Raw genomic sequence first — 23256 nt, 5'->3', positions numbered from 1 at the left:
AAGGCTACGGCGTTTGCACCTCTTCAGCCTAGAAAAGAGACGCCTGAGGGGGGGACATCATTGAGACATACAAAATTATGCAGGGGATGGACAGAGTGGATAGGGAGATGCTCTTTACACTCTCACATAACACCAGAACCAGGGGACATCCACTAAAATTGAGTGTTGGGAGAGTTAGAACAGACAAAAGAAAATATTTCTTTACTCAGCGTGTGGGTGGTCTGTGGAACTCCTTGCCATAGGATGTGGTGATGGCATCTGGCCTGGATGCCTTTAAAAGGGGATTGGACAAGTTTTTGGAGGAAAAATCTATTATGGGTTACAAGCCATGATGTGTATGTGCAACCTCCTGATTTTAGAAATGGGCTATGTTAGAATGCCAGATGCAAGGGAGGGCACCAGGATGCAGGTCTCTTGTTGTCTTGTGTGCTCCCTGGGGCATTTGGTGGGCCGCTGTGAGATACAGGAAGCTGGACTAGATGGGCCTATGGCCTGATCCAGTGGGGCTGTTCTTATGTTCTTAAGTAGCTTTTTGTATTTTTTCAACAACATACATGTATAGAACTTGAACCAGAGTGAGAAAAAATAAAGGTATGTGTAAATTTGTGTATTTGCACAAATACATATGTGTAAAATGTATGTGTAAATGTACGTGTGGAATGTGATACCTTCCTCAAACAAAATTTAACTCTTAAATTATTTTCTGCCTCCATCCACAGAAAAATATGAAAGTGTATTGATTTGTAACTTGTTTTTGTGGTGTTAACATTGCCTGTGAATTTTTGTTCCAGTATTGTAAAGTTTGTGTGGCATTGTTTATTGTCTCAGGCTGCTTTACAGTGCGTTTTTTTTTTGGAAGGGGGGTTCAGTTCCCACAGGCTTGTATATGGAAATATTGACTTCACAGAAACTTGAGGTTGTTAGTGTGGCAACAAGTTACAGAGCTGTTGTACAGAGCAAGGAAGGGGAGCAGTGGCAATGGAAAACTATGATTTAGGTTGCAACAGCCAGTGCCAACAAAATATACTTGTTTGTCTTACAAGAGGAAGCAATTTTATAGTTTATAAAACTGGACTCCACCACAAAGTGCTGTTTTTGTCCCAGACTGCAATTGTCCTCATGTGCCCTTTCTGGTGGTTAAAATAAAAAAGGAACAAAATTCTGTTCCAAATTACATATTTATAACCCAGGGTTGTCAATTCTTGGTATTTTACCACAATTCACAACTTGAGAACTACTCTTATGGACTAAAATTTTGTCGCTAGCATTCAAGCTTTCGGTTATGCATGCTTCCCTTTTTATACTCACATTTCTAGCTTTTAGGAAACATGACTGAAACATATCCTAAACACTTGGGAATAAATCCTGAAAAGAACACCAAGCATATTTGCTCTATTATCTTTACTGACCCTTGTGATTTAGAGCTAAATTTGTGAGTACATGTTGCTAACAACCCTGCAAACAAGGTTTCTTTTGACAGCCACTAGGCAGTAACACCTCTTTTATTTTTTGAATATTTTAAACACAATTCACAATTAGGGTTGGGGAAAAAATATTATTACCTGGATAGGTTTCTTAGCTATAAAAAGATGCTTTATGGTAACAACAATCCTCAACATATAGAGGAATGGCCAGTGTTTGACATAAAAAACTAAATTTCATATAGCATTAAAGTGTGTATGTGTGCACATACATGTAAGATACTGTACAGTACTTCCCCATATCTTATGTAGATTTTGTTGTGCTCCTGCCACTCAGTGGTTAAAACAGGAATAGCACAGACACTTTACCAGGCTCATCTCAATGTTTCTGTTCAACAGAATACAGATACGGTCAGAGATCTGGTAATTTGCAGACAAAAAAATCACATCAGAATTCTAAAACACATACTGCAAAAGCAAAACAATGCAGAGAAAGTTATTTAATAATAATGGACCTTGCCTCTGCCTATGTAGTACAGTCATGATTTTAAGGCTTTAATTTAGATTATCATATTTAGACTCTAGTAACTTCTTCTCTCCCAGTTTTCTCAAAACAGACAAAGCTTGTTCAACAGAATTCAAAATACCACAGTACTGAACACTGTATACCAGTGGTTCTCAAACTTTAAGCACCAGGACCCACTTTATAGAATGAGAATCTGTCAGGAACCACCGGAAGTGATATAATGACCAGAAGTGACATCATCAAGCAGGAAAAATTTTAACAATCCTACCCACAGTTACCCAGGAGTAAGTTCTTTTGACTATCATTGTTAAAAGCATACACATAGTAACCTGTTAAGAGTATAGATGTGTAACATTTCCCCAAATGCAGTCACATTCCATGGTAGCATCAAGTCTAAGAAATTAAAAATAAAATATTGAAATGAATGGGGACCTACCTGAAATTGGCTCATGACCCACGAGTGGGTCCCGACCCACAGTCTGAGAAACACTTATCTAGGTCAACTGAATGACTATACTCTCCCATAACAAGCCTGTGAGAGAGGGCCTTCTCTCATCACCAGCACTCTCCAACATCTTTACTTTGAGTAGTGCTACTGTGTTTGTTTTCTTCAAAGTCCTCCTCATTTGCTTTTTCTTCTTCTAATCATGCACAGATATTCAAGAACTGACTTTCGCCATCTCCCTCATTACTATATGATGATTTTGAAACAAAGTTCAGGTAAAATAAACTTGCCTGGTCTTTAAAAAAAAAAATTTTTTTCCTTTCCCCCTCTTTTCTCTTTTCTTTTCTGTGCTCCAGACTTATATTTGTACTCCATACTACTAATTTCACCTTCAAACAATGCCAAAACACAAGGCCATGTGTTTTAAACTACACACACTTACCTACAAAAAAGGAGTGAAGCTGATTATTGGGCCCTGGGAATTCTGTGAACTGAACTGGGTGACCTACTACTGAGGCCTAGTAGTTCTAGTCTGAAGGTATAAGCTTCACTTTTCCTTGTTTGAATTGTACTAATACATGTTGGGGCTTATGGAGAAATCCTGGGCAGCATTTCCACTACAGCTTTAATCCACTTTCAATGCACTTCTATCCCCCCAATGCACTCTATAGGAATCTGAGAGCTGTTAGAGCTATCCTTGACAAACTAGTCTCCAGAATACATTGGGGAAAAAGAAGTGTATTGAAAGTGGATTAAAGCTGTAGTGGAAACATGACCCAGATAGGCTGAGACTGTAGCTCCCAAATTTTGTAATAAAATTTGTTTTGTATTGTGCAGTTTGTTTTGTCATGGCCCAGGCCCCCTAGGAGCCTGGACCCTGGAGATTTTGCCCTCTCCCCCCTCCTCAGACCTGTTGGCATTAAACTGAAAAGCAGCAGGGGGTATGACTGGGTCAGGACAAGGGTTTCAGATATGGTGTATGTTGCTGCCACCAAGAACTGCTTGTCCCGATCCCTGTTCCGGTTTGTATTGTACAGATACAGATACAGATATTGTATTGTATTGTACATGATGGCAGTTCGTACACCACTGCCATCATGAACGTACCAGCGTCTGGTCAGTGTGGCACTGCTGCTGGTGCAAGGGCTCCCAGCCTTTTCAAGGGCAGCTGTGCTTTGTAGACTGTTAGAGGCAGCCACAATGAACTGTGCAGTATGCTGGTGGACCTTGAGATCCGCCAGCATACAGTATGGCTAGGTTTGGTTCATAACCATGCTATGTATGTTGCTCACTTATGTTATTCAGTGAGACTTGTTCTCTTGTAACTGCATTTAGGATTGCAAGCTAAGAATGCTATTCTGCAATGATTGTAAAGCGCACTGCAGATCAAATGTGCTAACTAAATTATAACATTGTGTATATGCAGAAAATTTAAGTTTTAGTATCCAATAACTATTCAAAGATTATCCTGAAACAAATACATTATCACTGTCCACTCCAAGACATCTTATGAAGTTATATAGACAGCATTTAGATGGCACTTAAGAGTCATGAGATTCGTTAAGGTCACTCAAGGGGACAGTGTAGTGGAGGACAGTGGAAACACTGCACAAGCAATCTAACAGGAGGAGAACTGAGTCAAAGAAATGGAAGGTATGAAGGGAGCTGGAGAGAAGAAGATAGTGGTGTCGAAATGGCAGGCAGGGAGGTCAAGGATAGAGTCCTTTACATTTCACAATGAACTATCACTGAACTAAATACCATTTTGATGGAGTACAGGAGATCAAGAGTGAAAAAGAAAGGAGGAAGTCAGGAACACAGGAGTGAACAGTGTGCTGCAGGAGCTTGAAGAGAAAAAGAAAGAAAGAAGATTGTTCTGTAGTTACAAGATGAAGGTGGGTCAAGGCAGAAGTTGAGATTTTTCTAGTTTTGTTTTGAGAATGAGGAGACAGTAGTGTCTCTTTACCAACTATTCTGAGTCATTCTCTGCATTTATGGAACTATGAAATCCACCTGTTGGAGATAATAATTATCTGCTACATCAAAGATGAAAGACAGAGCAGTTGGAAGCCCCTGATCTTTTGATTCTCTTTCAACTCCTTCAGGTTTCTGATGCACCACTTGAACATGTAAACAAATCAGAGACTGAAGTGAGTTCAAGACTTTTTACCCCAGGTAGGTTACTCTCAACAGCCCCCAAACAATACTAGAGAGAAATGGTTTGCTGAGAGAGGCTGCCAGGTAGTCTCCATTAGAGGCAGAAATAGAAGCTAGTTTATACGCTAAGCACAAATTTCTTATAGCTTGTAAGGATGCTGTTTTATGAGAATTCTTTCCACTTCCAGCTAGGTCCATAATGCGTTTCTATTACAATAAAATAGCACAAAGGGGCAATACAAATCTTATAAGCAGGCCTTAAAGTTGAAATGCCTGGCAATATATCCAGTGAGTATTCAATTCATTTACAGTAAGTCAAACTGGAAGATGTAAAGAGAGGCGCCTGACACTTTAATGCTTCCTTCCTGAGACATACAACAGTATGCAATCACCCATTTCATAAACAACATCTGGTACGGTGATTGGAGATATTGCATTGCTCTTGTTAAAAGGTGCAGGCAGGAAAACAAAAAACCACTCCATCACAAAACTACAAGCAACACAGCCCCACTTCTGACTCAGAGAGATCTGTCAGCAGCTTATTTAGTTCTAAATCCTTTTCTTGGATGAGAGCACATATGGCTTCCACTGGTTTCTATGGAAACAGGTTATGAGCATCCGTTGGTTTCCAAACAGGACTTGGGTTTCTTTTCCAGTGTGAGGAGTTAATTGTCAGGAATTGTGTGCTAATCTACTGGCAGTGCTTTAGAGAGTGAAAAATCTTCTTTGTCACAAGTAGTACATCCTCATTTATCTGGAACTCTAATTTCTTCTCATAAAGAACCTAGAATATCAAACTAGGAATTCTGACAGAGGGACCCAGGCACCTTACCTTCAGAGCCAGACTGTAGCTTGCCAGAAGAGGAAGCTGGTAGTGGGCTCACTACGTTGTAGCACTACCACTGCAGATGGCCAGAGGGCAGTATTGCAGCAACCGGCTTAGGAAGGGTCAGGCGGTAAAGGTGCCAATAGGGTTCCAATGGCTTACAAAATGGCCGACAATGGCCTAGCACCTCAGTTGGAATTGAGAAGTCAACGGGGCTGAATTCCCCTCATACTGTTCCTCTTAGCTTACTCAACAAGCTTACTTAGCCTTACTCAACAAGCAGCTTCTTAATAGATCTTCCAGGGCGCAATCCTAATGCACTTTTCAGCACCAACAGAAGGGCAATACAACTCCGAGGTAAAGAAACAAACATTGTCTAACCTTGAGGAGGCCTCCATGATTGCCCCCCAACTGCAGGATGCAGCACATGCCCCACCGGCAGAGCTATGCCAGTGCTGGAAAGTTGGTTAGGATTGCGCTCCCAGTCACACATTTCTTTGCACTGCAATGTGGCCATAATCCAGTGTGGCAACCCTGCATGTGAAAGTGCCAGGGCTAGCTATGGAAAGAAGCCCATACATTCGGAGAGCATCATCTGCCACAATTAATGGTGGGAACACTTATCAATGGACAGGACACTAGATTGTAGCCAGTTGCCCCTCTCTAGAAATCCCTGTGTGCTCAAATGTGTATAGGGACCTGCCCATTTAATCCAGTGGAGATTGCAAAGGAATTTAGAGGAAGCAAATTCACATGGGCAAATGATATAGGTCTGCTAGAATAGCTAAATTAACAAGAACACCACTGCAAGCCTGGAACATATTATCAGATTAATGCAAGTATATTTGAAAGATGATGCTTCAACTAGAGCAGGGGTTGTCAGCTTGTGTTCTGAGTAAATGCAGAACCAAGGCTTACATGTTGGTTCAGGGAGCAGGTGTGGACTGATGATTCAGCTGGAATCAGCAAGCACCTGGGACAGGCACACCCTGGGTGTGACCAAGGCCAGTACTGATTGGCTGAGCTGACTATATGAGAATAGTCAGAAGGAGCCTCAAGTGCAGCAGTAGGAGAGTTGATGGTGATTACTGTTAGACTGCTGCCAGTGACTGAAGAGGCTGGATACTGTATGTATATGATGTTACTGACTATGGACTGAACTTTGACTGTGTATTGTGGAAAGCTGATTTGGATTTGTTGATACTGAACTGACTGGTCATCATATATGACTTGTACTGTTTGCTGACTACTCTACTTGTAAAAACCCTTGCTCTATAATACAACTGCTGCATTGAAAGGACTCTGCTGTGTATGCTGTGTTTGTGCACCCTGCTCACACCTGGGGAAAGCCAAGGTTCCATCTCTTACAACTTTAACAGGGGTCTCCAAACTTTTTGGCAGGAGGGCCACATCATCTCCCTGACACTGTCGGGGGTCAGGAAAAAAGAATTAATTTACATTTCAAATTTGAATACATTTACATAAATGAATATATTAGAGATGGAACTTATATGAATGATTTAAGGTCTTGCAGTAGCTCATGGCCTATAAAAGGTCTTGCACAAAGCAAGGTCAGCCTTTCCTTTGCTGCCACTGCTGCATTACAGATGTGAAACAACAAGCAGTGGAGAGAGAGCCCTTGTCTTACAGCTCACGCAAGAGGTCTAACAGTTGGCCATCACACTGAGAGCAGTTACATCAGGCCAGCTTGGGCTCCAGCAAGTCTCAGGAGAACCAGAGGCTCATTGGAGATTGGGGGCTCCCTAATGGCCGGATTGGGAGTCCTCAAGGACCGCAAGTGGCCCCAGGGCCGGTGTTTGGGCACCCCTGAACTAGAGGATGAATGGGAGAGGGAGAAATGGTAGCAGCACCCATTTTGGGAATCATGGCTTTCAACTTTCTTCTCATTCCCTTTGACAGTGGATAAGGAAGAGGGGCAAAGGTCTGTTATTCTCTACCTGGGTTGTAACACTTCTGTGGGCAAGACAATGGTCCCTATCATCTAGAATCATTTATCTTCTCTCGCTTTACATTCTCTTCAGCACCTTAATTCACCAGTTGGGAAATAAACTACACTTGGTCCTGCTAACATGGTTAACTTTTGAAGTTGCTGGCATGAATTTACATTTGCTCTACTATATCAGGATTTCAATAATTGGTCAATGTTCTGAAATTCATTTGCAATGGTGAAAGCTATTCAGAGGTGTTCTGACTGGTTTTTGAGCTCACTTGACAGTTGGTTTATGCAGTCTACTCAGTCCTGGCATCAAGAGTCTCTGGTTACCCTGAATGGTGTCTGACAAAATACAGGTTGAGTCTGGTTATTTGTGAGGGTTCTGTTCCCAGAACTCATGTGGATGGCAAAAATTGCATTAAAGCAAATTCATTTAAAAAACAATGTCCTTTTGCCAGGTGATTTAAAAACAGCCCTACTGACCTTTGTGATGTAAGATGGAGACATTAAGCAGACAATCCATCAATCAGTCTCTCTTCAGGTGCTTAGAAAGGCTTCACTCCAAGCCAGCAACCCCTCCCTTCACCAATGCAAAGTGATTATCTTTCTTTCACATGCTCAGAGGGAAGGGAGGGGTTGCTGCCTTGGAGTGAAGCTGAAGCTGCCTGGAGAGAGAAAGATTAATGGATTTTTCAGCTGGCTGCCCTCTCACTTTAATGAGGCTATTAACATTTTTCCTTTAACTTAAAAGGGCCCTTCTCATCGCAATGAGATAGAAAAATCAGGTTATACCTGTAATCGCTTGCATGACTGTCTCTCTACACCAGTAAGAAAAGCAGTTTTTTAAACTGTGATTTAAAGGGATGCATTTTTCCCCTTCTCCGGGGATCAGCACATTCCTTCTCATTTGCAGTGGCCATTCGTGTTGAGTCAAATCCGGTTATAAAAAATCCGATTTATAACAAGGTTGGACCTGCAGTGCTTAATTGCAAAAAGGCATTTCTTAGCTGTCGTCTGAGTAATAGCAATGGAGTAATCCACATACCCTTTAGTAAACTCGGCAGCAGAAGGGGAAGATGGTAGAAGTCATACTAGCATGCTGTGAACTGCCTGAAGCAGAAAGGTTGAAAAGCTGGATATTCAATCTAAGATCTCAATTTATCTTTTCCACATCTTCCAGTTTTGTGAGATAATCCATGTTCAAATGCAAAGAGAATACCAATGCCAAGGGCAGTTTATTTCATGAGAGACGCTGGGGCTCAGTCTCCATGGACATCATAATCATTAACCAAATACACCCCCCCTTCAAAACACATGTGTGTTCACATGTGTGAACTGGCTGTGCTCCTGCCATTACATTAGAGGCCCTGCTTTACATTCCTTCCCCAATTGAGGCTTAGTTGCTGGGGATGCAGAATAGGCTTTTGGCAGTGTCCCAGTTACGGAACTCCCTCCCCTGGGATGCCTGGGACAACCTGATGCCGCCCATTTTTAAGGAGGCAGAAAAATCCTTTTTGTTCTGTCAGCCCTTTTGTTGATTTTTTTTCCCTGCTGGCTATCATTCATGACCTCCGGTCACTGTTTTTTAAATTTTTTATTTTTAAAAGAACTGTAATTGTTTGTTTTCATAAATTGATTTTACTGGTCTAAGTACTTTTCTGAGCTGCTGTGACCATTCTTGGAGACACTTTGTTGGGACCAAACGACAGCATATACATATTTTAAATAAAATAATTTTTTTTAAGCAAGCTTTTCATCTGAGTAGTGTTCTAGAGAAACACTAAAAACAAAGAAAGCAGTTCTCAGGTACTCTTTCATTTATATTCTGAAATTGTCCTGCTAAGGCTCTTTCTTTCTAAATATCATGTTGAGTGTCATTCATCTTTTGCTCACATACTCATCATTGTGCAGTCTACACAAAGAGCATCTTTTTCTTACCATAAATGTATGAAATTCCAACAAGTTCAAAGATGGCTATTATAACGAGGGAGTAAGAGGCTGCGTAGGTATCCACAAGCTGCAACATGTACATCCCACCCTAAAATTAAAACAAGTCATTGTTATCAGAAATGACAAATTAGGACTTACTCTCTAGTCAGGCCCCCTTAGACTAACTCTATTAGAATCAAACTGGAGTAGGTTCAAATTATTACCACATTGCCCTTATCATCTGCTCTCTCATTCCAAAAACATGCTCCACCAAATTGGAAGCATGGTGTGGCTTTTTTCCTTTTAAATTTGAACTCATACACATGACCATTTGACCATATTTCATACAATGGTACTTAGTATGGAGTAAAATTCTCTTACCACTTGATAGGATGATACATATGATCAAACCTTGGGCCAGCATTGGGGTCAACCAGCCACAGGTCAGAGACCCAGGGTCATGCCTGATACCTTGTCCAGTGCCCATTTTTGTGCAGGAGTGGTGCAACTCTCATCTGAGAGAGTAACTCCACTGATGCCCTGTCCTACCTGCCCTGTCTGCAAAAGGGAGCATCCTCCTAAATCTGTTCTCATTTTCAGACAGAAAGGCAATAAGATGAGATGGTCTAGCAATAAGATGAAAAGGGATGGGACTCAGATGACTTGGACTTGAGTCGTGAAAATATGCGTTTTTCACAACTCATATCGACTCAAGTCACATTTGTCAAAAACATGAGCACTTACTTGGGGTTTTATCCTAAAAATGGAAATACTTGAATAGATTCAAGTCAAGATTCACTTTTGTGTGTGCTTGCGACTCTGTTTTTTTTGTGGGTGATTGCTTGCTTGCTTTTCTTTTTTTCCACTTCTGGGGCTTGACTTGCTTTTCAAAAAGACTGACTGGAGTCCAAATGCTCAGAGCCGTTTTTGAGTCAAGTCACTCAGACGGCCACCCATTATGACTTGTGGGCAACCTGAGTCAAGGAGGGTGGAGACACGGGACTCAACTTGAGTCTCAGTGCTGTGGCTCCAGCACATCCCTGCCAGATAACAAGTTGCACTATCATAGTCCCTTCCAGGTGCCCTTCTCACTCATTCGGAAGACTATGTCTCACTACTGGGGCCTCTGACGAAATCCATTTATGTATAGGGAAGGTGCCCAGAAAGCCCCTCAAGTACAGGGTTTCCTTGGCAGTGGGGTGGCAACAGTCCATAGTTCTTCTTGGTGGCTGCACTAGTAGTTACGATTATTTTAGCAATAATGAAATGCTCCCGCCATATTGCTGTGTTTCTATGATGGAACAGTGGGGTGGGAGCATTGCATTGTTAATTTATAAAAAATAGTGCTCTGGGTCTGGGACACTGCCATCTCCAAGGTAAGCCATTTCAGGGCAGGAGGGAAGGGGGGGGGGGTTTCTACCAATGCATTTGACAAAAGGTCCCTTCCAACTTGAAACAAGCATTGCCAACTCTCACTAAAGTGGTTCATAGATTTCTGATTCTTGGAGGCTGGCAACCTTACATAGAGCCAGCAATAACCAAGCTACTCCAATGTAATTTTATCAATTATATGAAAGCCCTTGTGAAACATTTGTGTGCATGTGTGATTGTTGCACATCCATATTTTGTAAATTGGGATATATTGTATTAAAGCTATATAGTTCACATGAAAAAGAAATTCAAAAAGCAGACTGAAGTGTGAAAGATACTCTACCAAATTACAGGAAATGAGTTGGTATGAATGGGTTAAGATATTGCGCCTGCAATCCTATCCATGCTTTCCTGAGAGTAAGTCCCATTGAACACAATGGGACTTACTTCTGAGTAGACATACATAGGATTGTGCCATGCAAGAACCTTTGTGTCAAATTACTCGTATTTCTTAATCCTGTCAAATCCTGCAGGATTACCTTTTCATCAAAATCTTCCTGGGGCTGCTACTAGCCGTAAAAGGGTAACAATGCACAAGACAACAGTGCTTTTACCTGAGTGATCATAGGAAAGCCCATGATGAAAAAAGCAACACAGCATCCAAGAGTAAACAGAGGTTTGTGAGTACGTAAGTACTTTGGAAACTCATCTGAAACAGATGTCACTATCGTCTCAATCGTGGCAAACTGGAGAACATAAAAGAAAACAAAAAATAAAACAGTGATAATATGCTAAAACCCACAGATTGAAAGACATAGCTAATATTGTTGGTGAACCCACGAGTAAGGCTACAATTCTGTACACACTTACCTGGAAGTAAGACCCAATGAACTTAATGAGGCTTTCTACTGAGTCAACATATAGAGGCTTCCCTCCATATTGGCAGGGGTTCCGTGCCACCGCCACCACCCCGCAGATATGGAAACTGCGGATATAGGGAACCTTATTAAGTAGAAGCTCCTGCACCCCCTGAACCCATTACCTTTGTTTTCTTTTAGTAGCACTTGAAGCACAGATGTTTCTTGCTTAACAAAGGAATGTTCTTGCTTAAATGAAGAACACAATGTGTAGGCAACCAGCCTGCACACTACAAAGAGGAAACTAACCCCACGTTAACAGGAAGTAAGACTATTCCTGCTTCCTGTTAACATTTGGTTAGTCTCCCTCAAAAATGAAGGTACTGTAATGGGCACGGAAGGCATCCCTTCCCCGATCTGTGGATTACTGAATCAGGGATACTGATTCTACAGATATGGGGGGACGCTTGTATAGACTTGCACTGCAAGATTGTCCCTGAATCAAACTATACCTGCCTTGTATATCTTACAGATCAGGAAACTTCTGCATGCCACTATGGTGATTTGCTGAGGCAGTTTTATACATATATTAGAGGCCTGGTTCAATGTTTTGATGGCGGGAGTTCTGGGCAGAAATGAAAGAAAGTCCACCAGTATATTTTTGAAACCTTAAATCTGCGGTTTTCAAACTCTCCGGGAGTTAGAAACCTGCAGTAAGTCTTTGCGGGGGGGGGGGAGGCTGCAGGGGTGGTGGGGTGGCAGCGAAGCGATCCCCAGCATTGTGTCACTCAGGGGGCTGCAGGGACTGGGGTGCACCCTCCAGGTCCTGCAGCAGCCGTCCCTGTGTGCGGGGAGCCCTGCATGAGCGGCTGCAAGGCACCCCAGGTCAGGGAAAGGGAGAGTGGAGTGATCTGCTCTGTCTCTGCAAAAGCATGATTGCCCCACTCTCCCTTTCCCGAGGAGCCCTGCAGGCGCTCACGCAGGGCTCCCCGCACACAGGGATGGCTGCTGCAGGGACTGGACGGTGCACCCCAGTCCCTGCAGCCCCATCAGAAGGCAAAGCAGAGTGATCATGCTCTGCTTCAGGTTTTGTGGACCGGGGCGCGATCGCTCCACTTTCACTTTTCCTGACCTGGGGAGCCCTGCCAAAGGTTGCGCAGGGCTCCCTGCACCCCCGGGAGGCTGCAGGAGGCTTGGGCAAGTGCACCCAAGCCCCTGCAGCCCCCCTAAGCGGCGTGATCCTGCGGATTGCGCCGCTGCCTTCCCCGTCTCCTGGCTGCCCCAATCGCTTAAGGGGGCAGAGGCCAGGACCCACAGGCTGGGGCGTCGTGACATCCCAGTTTGAATACCACTGCCTTAAATTGTAGGTCCTGAGCATGAAGGACCTGACTCATTCCACCTACTGCCTCCCAAAGACTAATGTTTCAGTTATTTGGCACAGACATCTTTACCCTTTAAACTATTGGTGGTGAAATCAATACGGGATTCATGGAGAAGTGTAAAGAGGCCCCACAGAGACCTCACTTCAAAGGTGCCTATTTCCAGGACCTCCCCTATCTCAACAAAAAACAGAATTGGTCATATTCCCAGGCATTAAGCCCTTCACCCACTTCCACTACCACCAAGTTGTACAAGTCATTCTGGTAGCTGGTAGCTCCCTTTGATTCAGTCAACTCCAGCCTCTTGTTGGAGTAACAGTTCATATCATGCGCATAGGATTTCCTGTTCCCTCTTTGCTTGTTTGATCCAACACACTGTCTTCTATGTTTTCACTCCTCCATGTCCGCTCTTGCCCTTCAGATGTTATTCTTTGAAATGAAGGCTCCAGGTTTGACTTTGGCCCTAGTTTAGACATAGCAATCAGCTCACTATCTCTGCAGGTCTGCCTGATCTCCTGGCTGCTTTTGTTTCAGCTGCAACTTAGTTAACTTTAATATGGTTCATGTTGCTACCTATTTGACATTGAAGGTAATCTGGCACATCATTGACCTGCTTTGGGCATGTCTGGGGCTCTAGACTGCAACCAGTAAAATTTTAGCAATGACAAGTTAACTACTCCTATCGTGGAGAAAAGGATGATGGATGAAAAGCCAGTTTACCATGGTGTCCAATCCAAGCGTTAGAAGCATCAAGAAGAAAATTATAGCCCAAAATGGTGAAAGGGGAAGCCTGGTTAGGGCTTCAGGATATACCACAAAGGCAATCCCAGGACCTAGCAATGAAGAGATAGATAGTTGTAACTTTGGGTATGTCATAATTACATATGAATTTTTGTTAAATGTATTTTAAGCACAATTTTTAAAAATAAACAAATAACTGTTACAAATTATATGAAAGACATCAACAAGGAACAAACCACAAGAGGCAAACTGGAAAAATGTGTGTGGGGGCAGAGGAATCCAGTATTCCATATGTAGTACCTATAGCAGGATTCCAATGAGCACCAGCTTCTGCCACCTTGCAGAATAAAGTTCTTTCCAACCTAGTTTAAGGTTGACAAAATTTAAATCCCAGTTCCTACTTTCCTACTGACCACAGAATTCAGAGTTCTAATGTCATACATTTGTTCTGTTGGTCAGAAAACACCATTCCACTTTGAGTGAAGGTTCCCCTTCTCCTGCACTATACCATAAATTCAATGGACTGCACACAGATTTTTCCCTATCAGTATACTCCAGTTTTGATACTGGAGGTCCATTTCAGCAGCAGGCGGGTTAATTTTGATATGTACTTCACAAAATATTTGGGAAATACTCAACAAACATTAAAAGCGTGGCTGGTTTAAGATATTTTTGTTGGCGTGATACGATGCAAGCAACTTTCTTTAAAACCTGTCAGCTGGCAGTTTTTCTGGGTAGGAAAGCTTAGGGGATCTTATATATTCATGAGCATGCTGTTTCATCTCTTGATTAAAGATTTCTTCTTGACTGCTATAGATAAGAAGGCTGTTTGCACTAGCTTCTTGCATTTGAAAATTAAATTAAGGAATCAAAATAATGAGTTTCTAGAATTCATCGTGCCCTCTGGGAAAATTTAATTGCAGAAAATAAAATTGCAAACCTCCCATGATAGGGGCTTTCTAAATTAATCGCTATTGGGCAGGCAAAATTTATGACAACCAAGAGTTGGACGTACATGCAGGCCACCACAATTTCAATAACCATCAGAGTAAAAACAGATTGTTTCCTTTTTGTAGAATTAATTCAAAATTTAAGCAACAGTTTATATGCCATCATATTATGTCAACTGGTGTGTTAGGAGACAAAAGGCACATTCTTCTGAGACCTACACAATGAAAAAAAAAAAAATCATGATCTTAAATTTGTGCATTTCACTTTTACATTGTGACATCTCCAGGCACTTTTCAAAATATATGTATTGCCACTTATTAAGTCCTTTTGCTCTGTGGCCCTCTCCTGTGGCAATACCTCTTGAGTGAAACCGTTGGCAGGCAAAACAATACTCATGGGACCTTTCCGTCTTTCTCCTCTAGGTTCATCCTCTAGGCTCCATCAAGGTCTGTGCATATCCCATTATCTTGCAGTATCTGATTTGAGGGATAGATTTTATTTCTGTCCTTCGGTTTCTAGCATGTTTCCACTTTGAATTCACAGCCATTATTTCATCGTGTTGCTCTGTGTTTTCATGCTGTTTAATCTTTAACTTGAACTGAACAAGCAGTTTGTCAATTAAGTTAGAAGAGGTTCTGTTGGTTGTCACATATTGGATCGATCATTGGATTCAGGAGTTTCAAGCAGCACAAACCTTATGCTTATGATAGTGTTCCAGAAGATTCTGCAGCTATTATGTGCATGGGTAATTCCCAATGTAGGATTTTGCAACATGGTGATATCAGTCAGTCAAGTGTCACACTGGCTGAGAGCTCATGCTGATCAGAGCGCCCCCCCCCCCGGCTGAGGTTACTCCTGAATTCTAAGTACTGGGGGCAAGGGTGCATTCAATCAGGGTGAGGGTCGGTGGTGGGCACCATGGTGGGGGGTCCAGTGCAAGGCTTTGATCCAGGGCCCCTATTAACCAGGCACTAGCACAGAGACCACAAAGATGGAATACTCCTGTACCTCTCTTTTATATTTACATCTTCCTTACCATTTTTCCTCTCCTTCCATTTACATAAACACAGAAACATTAAATATAACAATGCAATCAAATTATTGGCAGCAGTAGCTTTTCTATCCTGTTCTTCCTTCAATGAAGGGCAGAATGGGGGCAGTTCAGGGCTGGAAAAGGGCAGAATTGGAAGAGAAGGCCTCCACCATATCCTGACCCTTATCCAGACCTGGAAGCCATATATGAAGCTTCTTGGATCTTGCACCAGTGATTTTGCTGGTGCAAATCCAAGTATCCTCATTGGGCAGACTGGGGCTCAACACAAGATAAGGGAACAAATGATCCCTTACTTTAAGGAGACCTCCAGCCCACTCAATCCCAGCACCAGATACAGCCTGGGCCCTACAGCCCTACTGCACTAGCACTGGATAGGATTGGGCTGCCCAATTTTGTGTTTTTATCTATCCTATTTCCAAATGCATTGTAATATACATTGTATTATATACAACTGCATAGTGTAAATTGTGGCTAAACTATTCATGCTATTCCAAAAACAGCAGCAATTTTGAAATCCTTGCACCAAAATCAAGAGAAACATTCAGATAAACAAGAAGTTGTTCAAATTTTGTTACACAATGAAATTAAAGAAGCAAAAGCATACATGTGCATATGCATCTGATTTCACCCGTAGAATCTTTCAGAGCGAGCAAGTGACAGCGTTTCACCTATACAATTCCAAAAGGCAGTTATGTGTATCCTAAGTAACATCCCTTTGAAAGTCAACATGCAATGGATATCTGAGTGCATACTTCGCTGCCCAGTGCTACGCAATTCATAAGCCAGGCTGACATGAAAAGCAGGCTACTGTACCTTGGTCTGCAACATCTTCAATGTCTACTTTTAGCTCATTTGCCATGAAGCCAATAACCGAAAAGATGACAAAGCCTGCAAATATGCTTGTGGCACTGTTGGTGCAAGTTACTATCAAGGTATCCCTGAAGGAGGCAAAAAAGAAAAAGCAAGACAGTTGCCCACTTGTATTAATATGCCAAGCAGATGTGACAGTGCATTAGTGCAGTATTTCTCAAACTGTGGGAAATGAGCTAATTGTTGGTGGGTTGTGAAACTGACAGGCTGATAGCTGACAAAGATTTCCATGGAAAGTGAAATTGAGCCACACTGCATATTTACCTGCAAGCAGGTGACTGTTCCTCATTCCATTTTAAAGGACAGGCTAAGAAACACAATGCTACCAGAATAGCCCTGATGCAATGAATGTAGACACAAAAAAAAAAAAACACTTGAGTAGACCACCACCCCAAGCTAACAAGTGTTAGCCCACCACCCGCCCTCCCCCCACCTAGGAACACCTCCCTTCCACTTCCTCCCTGTCTCCCTTTCCTTCTTGCATTGGCCGAACCAGGCCAATGCAAGTCTCAGAGAGGAAGCTGGTGTGGAGGCTTGCGTCAGCCCAAGGCTGAGGTATTCAATCTGTGCGCCCCACCTCCCTAGTGAGGCGTGGTTAGCCTCCAGGGGCATCGCTAGGCATCTCGGGGATAGAGGTGGCTGCAGCTGCTCTGCTCAGCCGCAGGTGCTGCCTCCTGACTTGCTGCTTTTCCAAGGCTGAGAACAAGGTGGGTGGGGTAGCATGAGATGAGGTGGGTGGGCAGTGTGAAACATGGTGGGGGAGGTGGGAGAGAAGGCTGGCTGGGCAGGCAGAGGTGCCGCATCTCATCATGGAGCTCTCTCCATGTGCAACCTCACACCAAGTACTACATTTCCCAGTGTGCCCCTCGCCCTGGGCATCCTGGGATTGGTCAAGGCTGGAGGAGAGAAGAGTGTGGAGGTGCTGCATCTCATCAGCACAGGGGTGCTCCTGGCAGGCTTCAAACTGGGAGGGAAGAGTAAGTACAGGCAGTGCAGCGCTTTCCTCTGCTCCTAGTGGGGGGGGGTGTCCAACTGCCCCAGCCTGCATCCCTCCTTCTTGCCTGGGAGAACAGGGGTGGCATCTGTATGCTGGGTGGATGTGTGTGAGCAGCCCCCATCTACTTTGGGGTGAGTTGTAATCTTGCTGTACGTGGCTGCAATCCTTTCCACAATTTCCTGGGAGTAAGCCCCTTTGACTCAAATGGGGCTTGCTTCTGAGTAGACCTACATAGGCTTGGGGTCTCTGTCAGCTTAACCCAGGATCTTCACCTTTCTCTTCCCCCCCTTCAAAAAAGAAAAAAAAGCCACTCTTGATGGCTTTGTCTCCAAAAATCGATTAAAATTGAAAAGCCCCATTCCTTTTTAGCCATTCCCCTTTTTCCTCCTGTCTGAAACTCTGACAGTCACTTCCAGTCACTGCTGATAACACTGAACCTCTGTGTGATCAAAAGCTTCAGTAAGTTTTGAGAGCTATTACAAGTATCTACAGATCGCACTTTTCTCAGAATTGGCTCCAGCTCCATTGATACTACTGTTTGCCCATTCACCATTCAGAACTGCCTGGCATCTGTCAGCAGACTGGTTCAGAATCTTAAATACTGGGTGAGCATTCTAATCAGCGCTGGCCCTGAGTGGTCATAAGAGTTCTTCCCATGGATGCCTATAGCTGCTATTAAAATGGATAGCTGCTACAATCACCTAGAGGTTTCTGAATAGAGTGAGCATGGTGGTTTTCAGGTTCTGCATGAACTGGAACACTATGTCTGTGCAGTGCTATGTAAGCAGGCTAAGCAACCAACTTATCCAACAGGAACTTTTCCAAAACTATTTGGTTTTTTAATTGTAAGTTCAGTTTTCTACCCTAACGAATGGGTAAAAGATAAAAAGTTTCATGTTAGTAAAAGATGTGTGAGAGTCAGGAGTGGAGTCTGTGCACACACATGTGGAATGCCACTGGTCAAAGATATAAATAGGGGGAGTTCCACAGAGCTCAGTGGTGTCACTGGGAGGGGGTGCAGGCTGAACCAGATGACATGCACAGTGGGGGTAATACCACTACTGGCCAAAATTTTTAAAATCTTGATATTATCAAATAATACCATCATGTTAAATATCAATCGATGTGTAATTTCATGCAGAATGCAATGAAACAAACCATGTTGAAATATCTCTATTCTATCAAAGGTTATAGCCAAAAAACCCCATTGAGGGCAGGGCAATGATTGCCCCACCCACTGCATGGGAGGTGGTCCATCATAGAGGTGATGGGTTGACCTCCTGTGCTAGGTGACACAAGCCCTAGGGACGCCACTGACCCAGCTCATATGGAAAGATTTGTAGTTTCAATGCCATTTGTTCATTTGATGATGAAAAGCAATCTAGAAAGCTGTCAAGACACCTGCAGTTCCTTCGGAATGCCTATGGAAGACTCTCCTTAAACAAGATAATGCCATCTATTATCAGCTTTCCTTCCTGCTGAGTCTTGATAATGTTAAGCATAGGAGAAGATTGTTCTAACCTTGTTCTAAAGGAAGGGGCTTTGGGGGGGGAGAGACCCTCTGGATCAGCTTTAGATGGAAAGAAGCTCACTAAGAATGATTCTTATCACTCCCATAAAATTTTAAGCCAGGATATGCACTATAAAATAATTACAAATACAAGATGATTTGTCACACTGTGCTAAAATTCACAGAGGAACGAAATGCCTACACAAAATTAAACTTGATTTTGCTGTGCTGTGGTAAATTCGGAGGTAAAAGCCACTCATCACAATTTTTTCCATATAATCTGCAGCTGTGAGGACTGCACTGCTTATACTAGTACTGATCTGGTTTTTGCATGAAAGGGTTGGCCAACACAACACATCTGGTTTTGCAGACTGGAAGCACTGAAGCAGTTCATTAATACTTGAAAGTCTAATATTCCGTTTGGACTTGGATTAAAGAAATCAAGGCTCAAATCCCTCCCAGACAGTTCATGGAGAACAAATGACTGGACATGCCACCGTCTCTCAACCCAACCTACCTCATACCTTTCAACCCAATTCTAAACAGGAATAGGCTGTCCTATATGACTACATATACCTCCCAACCCCTGTATGGTTTCTGGCTGACTGCATGATGCAGCAGAGTCGGTGCCAGCCTCACTGTGTCCTGTGGGCAGCCTTTAGTTAAAACTGGACCCTTTGTTATGAAGTAACCACATACATACTATCCTGAGCTTTCCACCACCAGTGCAGCTTAAATTGGTTTGTACTTCAATAAATCTGCAATGTGAAAGGTCAACTCCACTGCTTCAAATATGTACTTGTCTACGTTTTTACCTTGTGTTACAAGCATATACTTTTCAGAGAGGGGTCACAAGTTAAAACAGTGAATACAATTAATTCCGCAGACAGGTCTACAGAATTGGTTCATGAAACTGCTGATCTGAAGTTTTCTGGCCACAAAATTTTCAGTGATGCCTTAATCAACATGCAGGCAGCAACCAAGGCACTATTGATCACAGACAAAAAAAAAAAAAAAAGGAGAAGGAGGGGAAAGGTTAATAACCATTGACAAACAGGCCTAAGGAGACTTCAGGAACTTCAAAGTACAGCATTACTTACTTATTCCCCAGAGCATCTTGTGTGGCGAGTTCCAGTATCAGTTTTGAAATATCAGCAAAAGTGTTTATTTTTTCCACTAAGGTTTTGGAAGTTAGTGGTTCAATTTTTGATTGTGAATATTGGCTGTTCAAAATTGTTTTTACATTGTTAGACTGTCTTTCTTGTTACAATTTTATTTTACTATATTGCGTTGAGATTATACATGTTGAAGGCATTTTATTGAAAACCACTGTTTTGATATGTTGCAACCTGCCCCAAAGTGTATGGCAGGATATTAAGGTTTAAATAAAGAATAAAATATCTGGAAAATAAAATAGAAAGCTAAGGTACATGAAATAAGAGAACAAGCTCAAAAAGGAAATAATGTCATGAAATGGTTGCATTCCACATAGTCTGAATTGTCAAAAACATACTACTTACAGACCAGACTAGCCATAGTGACTTAAACGCAATCCTACATTGCTTTGCAATGGGGAGGCAGGCCGGCAGGCCTACCCTGTATCCAGTGTGAGTTTGGGGCTGAAAGCGGCTCAGCCTTGGGCAAGGGGCATCACTTCCCCTTACCCCAGGAAGAGCCACTGCAGCCCCAATGGGGCTACTCGGATCTGCACCACCTAAAGAGGTGGTGCAGATCCAAGTAGCCTGGACCTTCCCCGGGCTGCCCAGAAGTGGGGTCATGATCTGGCACAAATGCCAGGTCCTGGCCCCACCCCTCCACTCTTCCGCCACCCACCTGCCTGCCCTCCCCCCCAACGCCTTCCTCCTGCCCTCCCCACATCCCCATGTTTGCCAAACTCGGCCAGCGCAGACCTACCTTCCTCTGTCAGCATGGAGGCTGAATGGAGCCTCCGCAAGCCTGGCCCGGCCGACACTCAAGGAGGCGCCAACATGCTATACGGCATATTTGCAGCCTTCCCGGGCTGGCGCAGAGAAATTGTGCAAACCCAGCGCAATCTTAGGATTATGCTCTCTGTGTTCAACCAGCAGCTTAGTGATCTGTTAAAAGCATGCAAAAGAATAAATGTCTCTTTAAAAGTAAATGCCTGAGGGAGATGGGAGATCTCTTGTTAACTGGTGTGCTCCCTGGGGCATATGGTGAGATACAGGAAGCTGGACTAGATGGGCCTTTGGCCGGATCCAGCCGGGCTGTTCTTATGTTACATTCTTATGACAGAAAGGAAGCTGGATATGAAATGAAATGATGATTTTCATGGAAGATCACTGCTCTTTTCCTTAAAATCCTCCACAAAAGATGACAGAACAGGGACATGTATTAAGAATGAGCATAAGAACATCAGATGGTGTCCATAGTGTCCTCTGGACTTAAAAAAAGACAGCCCAATGTATGTTTTAGAATATATAGTATCTGTTAAGGGTTGTCATGTACTTTTATTTATTTTTCAAATTTTTATACTGCCCTTCCCCCAAGCAGCTTAGGGTGGTATACACAGTTACTCCCTTCTTTTTCCCCTCACAACAACCCTGTGAGGTAGGTAAAACTGACTGGCCCAAGGTCACTCATGAAACTTTATGGCTGAGAATGCATTTGAATACCTGGATCTTCCAGGTCTATGAATTATACTCTGGGGCTTCTCTTATAGCAGGAGCACTTAGGTGCAGTGGCGTGGCTAATGATCGTGTAGCCCGGTGCCAAACTCAAAGTGATGCCCCAGGAGTGAGTGATGTCATAACCAGAAGTAACATCATGCCCAGGCTTTTTAAAAAGTGAAAATTGGGGGGGCTCCCACCTCCTCCCGCCAGCATCTCACCACCCACTTGCTCTGCTGCCTCCCTCCACTCAGTGGCATAACTAAGGTATCTGCTACCCAGGGTCAAAGAAGATTTTGTAGCCGCCCCTGCATGATAAAATCAAATTTAATTAAGTAAATAAATAAGTTATTGGTTCCATACTGTATCATAACAACATCTCATTGGCACTCTGAACAATCACTCTCATAGGTCAGTTTAGAGTTAAGCAAATCCACTTTTTGTTCCACAAGATAGTTGTGTTTTTGTTTTCTGGTTAATTGGCAATAACTTTTGATAGAATACAGACATTCTAATTAGGTTTGTTGCATTGCACTTTGCATTAAATTACCTTTCTAATGATATATAACATGATGGTACTATTCTTACATACCAAGATTTTCACAATTTTGGTCACTAGTGTCAAGCTCAGCTTGTTGCCCCCCTAAAGCTTGATGCCCAGTGCAACTGCTACCCCCTGCACCTCCTTAGCTACGCCACTGCTTAGGTGCTTGCCTTTGAAACATTTTTCAAAGTACCTTAGCTGAAAAGAAGAATCAGGCCCAGCAGGTGGCAAACTGAAAAATTTCCTTGGGCCCTATTCCTGAACTCACAGGGGTGCTGTGGGATGTCACTGGTGGCCTCTTCTTCTGGCTCTCCTGGGCACCACCATCTTGGCAATCCAAGATAGGGTGACCTGTGCATGCTGTCTGGGGCAAAGCTTTCTCCTGGTCTCATAGCTGGACCAGCTCTACCTATGGATACAAAGCCCAAACATTCTCCTTCCCTCCTAAACCTAGATGCCTTGGTTCTAAGTTATTGCATTTTACCTTCAATCCACTGTCAGGTAGGTGAGGCTAGGAGAGAGTTCCCTTATCTGACCTGTTGAGCCATCTATGGCCAAGCAGGCATTTGAAACTAGGTCTTTCCCACAGCAACACCTTTTTTTTTTTCCCCTTTGTGCTGTGGCTGTTCTCTCTACTAAAGGGATGACCCACTTTTTAAAGTGAATGGAAATTTCTCTCTTCAGCCTCAGAAACTGCAGAAGCTAAAATAGCAAACAAATGTTCACCTGTGTGAACAGGTGTTCCTCTTGTGCAAATATTCCCACTGCAGTTTCAAGCTGTCTTTCAGTTTGATGGATTGGATGCTCATTTTAATATATGTTTTAGAAGGTACCCCAAAGAGGTGGGGTAGAAACTGTTTAAGCAAAAATAGTATTCAGTGGTATCCACACTGAGTGTACTCAAGGCAGCTTAAAGTACAATACACAATATAAATACAAATTTTACAATCTCTTATTTTTAGCTGTTTCTATAAGAGCATGGTGGAAGGAAAGAAGAGGCCAAACTTCTCAGGCAATAAGCAGTCTTTCCAAGCTCTGTAACTTTACTGTTACTTTTAATCAAACGTTCCATCTTT

The 23256-nt window shown here is 42.9% G+C and overlaps 1 protein-coding gene across 1 annotated transcript in view; it reads right to left on the bottom strand.

Annotated features, from left to right (window-relative positions):
- The window catches only part of SLC6A5 (solute carrier family 6 member 5), a 61440-nt gene that overhangs the window by 18430 nt on the left and 19754 nt on the right, over positions 1-23256 (bottom strand). Inside the window, exons 7-10 of the mRNA XM_066614982.1 lie at positions 16425-16549; positions 13586-13698; positions 11244-11375; positions 9268-9367 (exon numbers count right to left, since the gene is read on the bottom strand). Of these exons, the coding sequence (XP_066471079.1) occupies positions 9268-9367; positions 11244-11375; positions 13586-13698; positions 16425-16549 (470 nt within the window). The remainder of the gene's footprint in view (positions 1-9267; positions 9368-11243; positions 11376-13585; positions 13699-16424; positions 16550-23256) is intronic.

This window comes from Tiliqua scincoides, chromosome 1, assembly GCF_035046505.1.
Source record: "Tiliqua scincoides isolate rTilSci1 chromosome 1, rTilSci1.hap2, whole genome shotgun sequence".
In the NCBI taxonomy this organism is placed as follows: Eukaryota; Metazoa; Chordata; class Lepidosauria; order Squamata; family Scincidae; genus Tiliqua; species Tiliqua scincoides.
Note: the sequence above shows the minus strand (reverse complement) of the source record. Positions and strands in the feature narration are given on the sequence as shown.